This window comes from Rhipicephalus microplus, chromosome 8 (genome assembly GCF_043290135.1).
Source record: "Rhipicephalus microplus isolate Deutch F79 chromosome 8, USDA_Rmic, whole genome shotgun sequence".
Classification (NCBI taxonomy): domain Eukaryota; kingdom Metazoa; phylum Arthropoda; class Arachnida; order Ixodida; family Ixodidae; genus Rhipicephalus; species Rhipicephalus microplus.
The window spans coordinates 4,792,092-4,801,628 of record NC_134707.1 but is presented as its reverse complement, the minus strand read 5'-3'; the positions used below and the strand labels follow the sequence as shown (position 1 = coordinate 4,801,628).

Below are 9,537 nucleotides of genomic sequence, written 5' to 3'. Positions count from 1 at the left end.
TTATACTGGCTGCAGAACAAGAAGAGGAACCACACAATTGAGTCAGTTGGCCCCCGTGTCAACAGTGTTTTCTTTGCACCCAGATCTTTGCATAGGGATGCACAATCAACTAGCACAAATTAAAGAATTGCTACAAGCATTAACAGCCTATAAAGTCAGAAAAGATGACTGACTGCAGCAGCCAGCTACACACTATTTCAAGCATGAAAACAGCTTCAAAATATTCCAGTCAGACCAGGCATGAGTACGTACATGCATTCAAGTTCAATACAATCTCAAATTCAGTTGACTGCAAAAAGCACAGTCTACGAATTCTATGAGCAAGCAAGCCACAAGTAAACTGGTTTCTTGCTCTTTACATACGTATTATGCCAGACAAACATTCATACGGGACGAACATTTTTGGTCCACCAAAGCGTGCATGCTTGCCTTATATATAAATAAATAAATACAACCTACACACTTTCTGTGCCTTCCAGTTGACGTATAATATATGCGTTTCGATCCCTTATGGCATGAAAAATACCCTTAGAATATGGGTTGTCTTTAAAGCCAACGTTTTGGCAAGCGGACTTGTCAAAATGTTGGTTCCAGTGACAACAAGTATTCAAAAGATGTTTTCTTTCCATCTTCTCCTAAACTCGTACCCCAGTTTGATCCTTTGGCATTTTGAGAACGGGACGCGCAACAACCACGTCATCTTGACAAGCCACCAAAAGAAATGTGCAAACCGCGGTGTGCGCCATCAAGTGTGCGTTGGTGCGCTTTCGCGTGCGGGTGGCTTGGAGTGCCATAGTCGCGGCGTGCTCAGTGTGAACAAGAGTGTTTACACTCAGTAGCGCGGACCCTGTTGTTGGGCCGGCTGCTGTGCCGTGACCTGCACCAGCTCTGCAGGCCGCTGCCAGCCAGGCTCCTGCTTTAGTTCGTCGTCGTCGTCCGCTTGTCCGTGTTCGATCTCGTACCGGTACTTCGGTGCCGTAATGCCGAACCAGTTGGCCAGGTGCTCTCCCAGGTAGTCACATACGGCCAATGCCTGCGTTCCCAGCTGCAATGCCCAGTGCAGCAGAAACGGTGCCCATGGCAGCGTCCTCTGCAAGCCACCGCCGCACACCACTGTGGTCTTTTAGCACTCCAAATGTACAACTGAAATTTTGGCTAGTCCAGGACGTTTAAAAAAAGGACTGGAGTAGAAGTTGTGCCTTGAAAGTGAAGCTAAGAATCTGCCATTTTACCTGTGGACAGACAATATGTTGGTAGGTGTGTGTAGTGAAGAAAAGGCAATGTTTTTTCCTCGCACACACTACCTGTTCAATATGAGCAATTTTTGAGGGCAGATAATGCTCAACGTGCGCCTTTGTCCAACAGGTTTCCATAGGAATCCCCAAAGTTTAGGCAAACCTTCAATAGAGATCAATGGTAATTTTGATGTGTTACTTTAGTCTGGAATGATTTCTTATATGATAGTTAGCATAGCATTTACATTAACAGAGTGAAACTGCTTAATATCAAAGGGGGGCACCACTCGAACACAGCATGACTTCAAGACAAACCAGGTGACAAACTATGGCATCACCTGTCCCATTATTGCATTTTTGAAAGCTTCTACTCCAGCATTTTTTAAAAAATCCTGCTTGAGGATAGCTTATATGGATGTTACAAGGCCATCAATACCACTGACATGTCCAATCCAGCAAGTTTTTTCGCACTCTTTTTGCAGCTCATACAAATAACCCAACCAAGACAGAGCAATCCACTCCTGATCGGGCTTAAAGAAATAGCAAGTGCACCGTGTGAAACCGATATATTTATGGAGGTGTCTCAGATTCCAAGTATGGCACAAAAGAAAGAACGGTAGCTTGGGCCAGTTGGTGATTTAGCATGAACATGTTTGCACAGTGCTGACTGAACATGGATAGATGAGAAGACAACACAAGCGCCGACTTCAACAAAATTTTATTGGTGAGAACGCTAGAAATATATACACAATATATAAGAAAGGCAACAGTACACATCAGCGCAATCAATCAAGCTGTTGAACCACAGCCAAATAACCAATTTTCTTTTCGGTGAGGGACAGATGATATGCTTATACAGAGGTCATCCGGCTGTTGCATTTTACAAGGTGCCGTCCACTGACGAGAGGTAGCTGCGTTGCTCGTACCGGCCCTTCATAAGTTATATATATATGATGATATATGGTGTTTTTTTTTTGGCGCAAGGGCCATTTGATGGCCAAAGAGCGCCAGTTCATGAGACAGGAATGTGGACAATGATTGTGATTAGCGGCTGTATAAGGGCCATAAAATTCCTCGCAGTAAAGCGGGTAAAAACATACAATTAATAAAATCATGACCATGCCGCGAAAGGTGTGTGTGGTGCGAATAGATGGCAAAAGTTAATGATAATAAAAACGATGGTGGACATGTATGGCATTAGCACAAGTGCCTCACTCGTTCATACCCTTGCGTCCAAGGGCCGTGAGGCAAGTGCTTTATTGTGTAGCCACCGCAGCGAAAACCTCTCTGGAGAGGTCGTGCTACGGTATGCCCGGCTATATGACATTAAAGCTATGAATTTCTTTTAAAAACGCTAATAATGATTTGCGACTAAAAAGCCGTTCCCAACCGACGAACATTGCAGGGTGTAAAGGTATATGTTGTCGGTAGGGTGAAGGAAAGTGTTGTTTTCTTAGAGAGTCCAATTGTTTGCACTGAATTAAAATGTGAAGAACTGTTAGTGCTTCACCACATCTGTCACACAATGGTGAATTGCCACCGGAGAAAAGATATGAGTGTGTCGTGTATGTGTGTCCTATCCTGAGCCTCGTTAATGTTACCTCTGTGTGACGTGATTTTGATACTGGTGGCCAATGGCCAAGGTGTGGCTTGATAACGTGTAGTTTGTTTTCTGTGTGTGTATCCCACTTGCTCTGACAGTAGTCCCTGAGTTTTCGTTTGAGAGACGGCTTAAGATCAAGGGCCGGGATTGATGTGGGTGTAATGGCGGTGCTTTCGTGGGCGGATGCAGCAAGCTGATCCGCCATCATGTTGCCTTGAATCTCACGGTGCCCTGGCACCCAGCACACAACAACATGTCGGTTGAGTGTGTAGAGTGTGCATAAAATGGAGTAAAGTGAAACGAGGACAGGGTTTTTTTTGTTTTTTAAGACTGTGCAGAGCCGTTACCACACTGAGGGAGTCTGTATAAATTACTGCTTTTTGTATTTGTGATTGTTTGATGTGTTTAGCTGCCACAAGTATCGCGTAAGCTTCCGCTGAGAAGATACTTGTGCCTGGATGTAGAGGGCCAGCATCCGAAAAGGAAGGGCCAACAGCAGCGTAGAACACAGAGGAGTTAGACTTAGAGGCATCTCTAAAAAACTCAGGACGTGTGTATTTGTGTTGAAGTTCCAAGAAGTATGTTCGAATATGGGCAATAGGCGCATGTTTAGTAACTTCTAGGAAAGACACATCGCAATCTATAGTCTGCCACTGCCAAGGTGGCGGGTATGCTACAGGAGCCATTAAACTGTGTTCGCGTGACACTCCAGTGTCCTCAGCTAGACCCTTCAGGCGAACTGAGAAGGGCTGCCTCATTGAAGGCCTGTTTTGAAAAAGAATGGAGCTCGACAAGTCATTAATAGTAGAGTATGAGGGGTGCCTCTTGTCTGCTTTCACCTTAAGGAAATATACAAAGGACATGTAGGTTCTTTGCAGATGAAGCGACCACTCATTTGACTCAACGTAAAGGCTTTCTACGGGGCTGGTGCCGTAGAAAGGCAGATGCCCGAATGGTGCACGGGATCCAGCATCTTCAAAGCACTTTGAGTCGCAGACTGATAAACAATGGCCCCATAATCTAAGCGGGTGCGAATAAGGCTTCTATACAGGTTCATGAGGCGTTTCCTGTCACTACCCCACGTAGTACGTGACAACACTTTTATAACATTCATGGCTTTTAAACATTTTGTTTTTAAATACTTTATGTGGGGTACGAAGGTCAACTTGTTGTCCAAGATTAAGCCTAAGAATTTATGCTCGGCTTTGACGGACAGACGTTGCCCGTTCAGTCGAATGTCAGGTTCCGAGTGCATGCCTCTCTTTCGAGAGAACAAGACACACGTGCTTTTTTGTGGGTTAAGTCGAAATCCGTTTTCATCTGCCCATTTGGAGACCTTATTTAAACCCAGCTGAACCTGCCGCTTACACATGGCCAAGTTGCATGACTTGAAGCCAAGCTGAACGTCGTCGACATTTGTACAATAGAACATATTGCCGGAATGGACAAGTGCAAAGAATTCATTTTATTAATAAAAAGTGTGCAACTAAGCACACCACCTTGTGGCACGCCTGTTTCCTGGACAAATGTTTGGGAGAGCACACTGCCCACACGTACACGGAATGTCCGGTTTGACAGGTAACTTTCGATTATATGAAACATTCTTCCGCGCACACCAAGGTGGGACAGGTCTCTTAGGATTCCGAAACGCCATGTTGTATCATAAGCCTTTTCGATATCGAGGAACACAGAGAGAAAATATTGTTTATGGACGAAGGCGTCTCTGATCTGTGCCTCGATACGAACAAGGTGGTCTGTGGTGGATCTACTTTCTCGAAACCCACACTGAAATGGGTCGAGCAAATTATTTGTTTCAAGAAAATGTACAAGTCGGCAGTTTATCATTTTTTCCAAGACTTTGCACAAGCAGCTTGTAAGTGCTATAGGCCTATAACTCGAGGGTAAAGAAGGGTCCTTGCCCTCTTTCAAAATGGGAATAAGAATAGCCTCTTTCCAGGAAGTAGGAATAGTGCCAGAAGACCAAATAGCATTGTACAAACAAAGTAAGGTTTTTCGGGGTTTCGTTTGGTAGGTTTTTTAACATTTCATACATCGCACGGTCAGAACCTGGGGCAGAAGTACTGCAGGAGTTTAGAGATGTTCGGAGCTCAGCTAGACTGAAAGCTTGGTTATATGCCTCGTATCTAGTGGATTTGTGTTCGATTTTCTGCTTTTCTATTCTTGTTCTGTATTTTTGGAAAGTGTCAGTATAGTGGGACGAGCTGGATACCTGTTCGAAGTGTGCACCGAGAAAGTTTGCCTGATCTTCCAAGGTATCACCCTGAGTGTTTCTGGTGGAAGTGTGTGTACTTGTTTTCCTGCTATCCTACCGACCATGTTCCAGACTTTAGCCTCCTGTGTGTATGAATTAACCCCTGATAAAAACTTCTGCCAGCTTTCTCTTCTGGCCTGCCGACGCGTTCTCCTGCCTTGAGACTTTATTTTCTTGAAGGTTTCAAGATTTTCGGCTGTCGGTGAGTTCCGAAGCAGCCTCCAAGCTCTGTTTTGCTGTTTGCGCGCGCTTCGGCATTCAGAGCTCCACCATGGCACACATCGTTTTCCAGGGTGTCCATTTGTTTGTGGGATGCATTTTGTTGCAGCATCAATCAAAAACGCTGTGAAGTTGTTTACAGCAACATCAATGTTCAAAGTACAGATGTCATTCCAACCTAGACAAGCGACAGTATAAAACTGTTCCCAGTCGGCTCTGTTTATGAGCCACTTGGGAACACGTGGTGGACACTCAGTTACTGTCGTTGTGCTCAAAACTACAGGGAAGTGGTCACTTCCGTACAGATTACTGACGACTTTCCACTGGAGTAGAGGCACAAGAGATGGAGATACTATGCTCAGGTCTATGGAGGAGTAGGTGTTATTAGCGAGGTTATAATAGGTTGGTTCTTTTCGATTTAGGAGACGCGCTCGACGAGATAAGGAACTGTTCGATCAGTCGACCTCGCGCGTCATACCGAGAGTTACCCCATAGCCTGCTATGCGCATTAAAGTCTCCAAGGAGAACATAAGGCTCTGGAAGTTCCTCAATTAGAGAGTGTAAATCGCGTTTTTGCAGCTGATAGCTAGGAGGAATGTAAATAGTGCAGATTGTGATCAGTTTATCAAAAAGAACCGCTCGAACAGCCACTGCCTCAAGGGATGTTTGGAGTTTTAAGTGTGTGCACGCTATTCCTTGATTCACTATGATGGCAACACCTCCGGATGATGTCATAGCATCAACACGGTCTTTTCGGAAAATAACGTATTTACGAAGAAAATTTGTGTGTTTTAAATTAAGGTGTGTTTCTTGTACACACAGCACTTTTGGCGAGTGTTCATGTAAGAGTTCTTGGATGCCGTCAAGGTTTCTGAGAAGGCCCCTGACGTTCCATTGTATAATTTGAGTGTTCATGGTGAATGTGAAATAGCGCTGTGTGTACGAAAAGCGAGTGGCTGTTTAGACAGGGAGTTTGAGTTCACTTAACAGGGCCATCACCAGGCCCTGTTATCTGCTTTTTTGTTTTTTTGACGCGCTCCAGGGAGCCACGCCGCTCTTTCGGCACCAAGGGTGCCGACGTATCCATTGCCTCCTCGGAGGCACTGGATGCCCGCACGTGCGGGCTGTTAATTCGAATTTCGGGCCTCGCCTGGTGAGGTGAGGCCTTGAGACCGGAGGACTCTGGAGTCTCCGGTCTCTGTTTGGGAGTAGGCGGTGTAACTTGGGCTACAGCCGCCTTGGGGGCAGGTGCCACAACCACCGGCTCGGTATGCGCGGGCCGAAGGAGTGGCGAGGGCTGGTGCGGCGATGCCCCCTGACGCGCCGCATCAGCGTATGTAGGTCCATAGAATGGAGCGACTCTTCGCCGTGCTTCCTTAAATGTAATGTTCTCCTTCACCTTCAACATAATTATTTCTTTTTTCCAGTATGTGCAGGAGCGTGAATATGCGGCATGGTTTCCTTCGCAGTTTACACAGTGTGACGGTTGTTTGCAGTTCTCAGACACGTGGCCTAGAACTCCACATTGTGCACAAGTCTGGCGACCACGACAGGTTTTAGAGCCATGGCCATACCTCTGGCATTGGAAGCAACGACGAGGGTTTGGTATGTACGGCCTGATAGATGTCTTTGTGTACCCTGTTTGAATAGATTCCGGTAGTTTACTGGATGCAAATGTGAGTATTAAGTGTTTCGTCGGTGTTTCCTTATTATCTCTTCTAATGATGATTCTCTGTACATTAGTGACATTTTGGCTCTTTCACCCCTCCAAAAGTTCAGTCTCAGTCAAGTCAAGTAAGTCCATGTCAGATACCACTCCGCGAGTTGTGTTCATTGATCTATGTGGTGTTATGGTTATTGGTATGCCACCGAAATTTGAAAGACGGTCTAGCTTTTCAAATTGTTCTTTGTCACGAATTTCGAGGAGAAGGTCTCCACTGGCCATTTTGGTTACCTTGTATCCTGTGCCAAGAGTTTTGGTAAGACATCTAGAAACCAGGAAAGGAGAGACGGTTCTGGCTTGCTTTTCAGTTTTTTCACAGTGGATAACATGATAGTGAGGATATGTTTCTTTGGGCTGGTTAAAAAAGTTTATATCATCGGTGCGTACCCGCTTTAAGCCGGTACGATCAGACAGTAAGGGGAATGCTCCATGCATGCCTTTATTTTTGTTCAGCAGCGTTGGCAGCCACCCACCACGGAGCCCAACGAGGGGACGCTACAAGTTTACAGATGCTGAAAACTGCAGACGCCAGCCGTACAACGCCACTATAACGCAATGCGCCTAGACCAAGGTAGGCTATTTGCACAGGGTTAACCCCTAGCCGCCAGGAAGTTTGGAAGTAAACGGAAGAGAGTAGAAGACAGGACAGATAAATAGTAAGAGATAAAGACGAAGATGCAGGGAGAGAGGGATAGGAAAAGGCGACTGCCAATTTCCCCTGGGTGGGTCAGCCCAGGGGTGCCGTCTACGTGAAGCCGGGGCCAAAGGGGTGTGTTGCCTCTGTCGGGAGGCCTTAAAGGTCCAATCACCCAGCGTCGGCTCAACCCCCAGGATCCCCTTTTCCCCGGACACGGCAAAGCCACGCACGGCTAGGCGTGGGAGGGAGTAGAAACTCCCCCGTTAGCTCGGGTCCGTGGTGTCGCTACACACCAAACGCCTACTTGCGCAGGCGCCCCTGCGGGGGGCCCTTCATAAGTTCGCCGACACTGGCCGTTAGGGGCACGCAAAAAAAAAAAAAAAAAAAAACGCGCGCACGCATTCCCCGCGTAGCACAGCTGCAATCCGTCCACCCATGCGGGGAAAAAGACGCGCGCATCACGTTTCATTTTGACCATCCATATCTCGTTATTTTAAATTTTTTATACACTAGGCTTTGCGTTCTGGCGCTGCAGTCACATTAAAAACCTGACTGCAATATGCCTATGCACGTGTGAACTGATTGATTGATTGATTGATATGTGAGGTTTAACGTCCCAAAACCACCATATGACTATGAGACGCCGTAGTGGAGGACTCCAGAAATTTCGACCGCCTGGGGTTCTTTAGCATGCACCCAAATCTGAGCACACGGGCCTACAACATTTCCGCCTGTATCGGACACGTGTGAACTGCTCACGATGTTTCGCGACAATGACACGGAGTCTCTTTTAAGCCCTCTTATCTGCCTTCGCTCCATATCTGGTGCACAAATATGCCGACACAAGAAAAAAAAGGACGGCGGCGAGATGAATTCGCGAGCAATGCCTCGTCCGTCCTGCTCTCGTGCATTCAAACTGTGCTGTCGCCGAGTTGCGCGAAGCGGCAAGCAAAGAGACTAGCTTCTGGCGCACGTTTGACGCAAATAGAGTTCAAGGCACCACCGTTGCAAACAGGCGCCTAGCAGGGGATGCATCCGAATTGTTTCCAACATGCCTGGCATAGGTCAGCTGGCAATCATTCACGAATGTTTCTGAAGTAGGCAGTGCCGACAATCTTACCGGGTCCACCACAGTCGTCGCAGTTACGGGTGGCTCATCCTCTTCTGAGCTGTTCTCCTGGAGCACGCCGTCGCTGAAGTGTAGCACCTTACGTGGCGCGCAGCCTTGTTGTAGTTTCGCGGACTCGGCACGGTCGGCCATGTTTGCCCTAATCGGCTTGGGCTTGAATTGGCTTCAGCTTGACTTAAATTTTATGCTGATGATTCTGACGATGCGAATACTAAGCATGTCATGCAAAGAAAATTATTATATAAGCTTTGTATAAAAAAAAAAAAACAAGAGCTTACTGGCGTTCATTTTCTTGTGTGATAATAACACATACATTTTTCTGGGCAATAAGAATGCTGTTGAGCGCGCGTCCTCCAATGAGATTGTCACAATATGCAGGAAGAAACTGACTGCGCCACTCTACATTCTAATTTACACTATTGCGGGGCAACTGACCAAGTTGACAATTTATTGACCCCCCCCCCCCGCCCCTCCCCCACCTCTGACTTTCCTCATTTCCCCGTAGTTTGACTGGGCTTTCACCCAATGAACAATCAACAATGACTTTGAAAGACAATGGTTGCACTGAAATCCGCTGAAGCTCTGCTTAAATGCGACTTCCCCTTAAGATTAAGAATGGCGATTAAGATAAGCTCCAAAAGCAGAACAAAATTCTTGAAATTATGTAAATAACTAAAGATTAGCATATTCAAATTTTTTAAACACAGGTTGTCACTGGA

The 9,537-nt window shown here is 46.3% G+C and overlaps 1 protein-coding gene across 1 annotated transcript; it reads right to left on the bottom strand.

Moving 5' to 3' along the window:
* Positions 1-667: 667 nt before the first annotated feature.
* Positions 668-9,015, bottom strand: LOC119165150 (protein FAM177A1). Its single transcript, XM_037417334.2, has 2 exons — positions 8,810-9,015; positions 668-1,090 (listed from the first exon to the last, which is right to left on the bottom strand). Exons 1-2 carry the CDS (start codon positions 8,948-8,950, stop codon positions 833-835), a joined length of 399 nt encoding a protein of 132 aa, XP_037273231.1. The 5' UTR covers positions 8,951-9,015; the 3' UTR covers positions 668-832.
* Between the last annotated feature and the right edge of the window lie 522 nt (positions 9,016-9,537).

Excerpts from the sequence above, each read along its gene's own strand:
- LOC119165150 (XM_037417334.2), bottom strand. The coding sequence starts at position 8,950 with ATGGCCGACCGTGCCGAGTCCGCGAAACTACAACAAGGCTGCGCGCCA. Across the intron at positions 1,091-8,809 it reads CGACGACTGTGGTGGACCCG|AGGACGCTGCCATGGGCACC; the intron begins GTAAGATTGTCG and ends GGTGGCTTGCAG.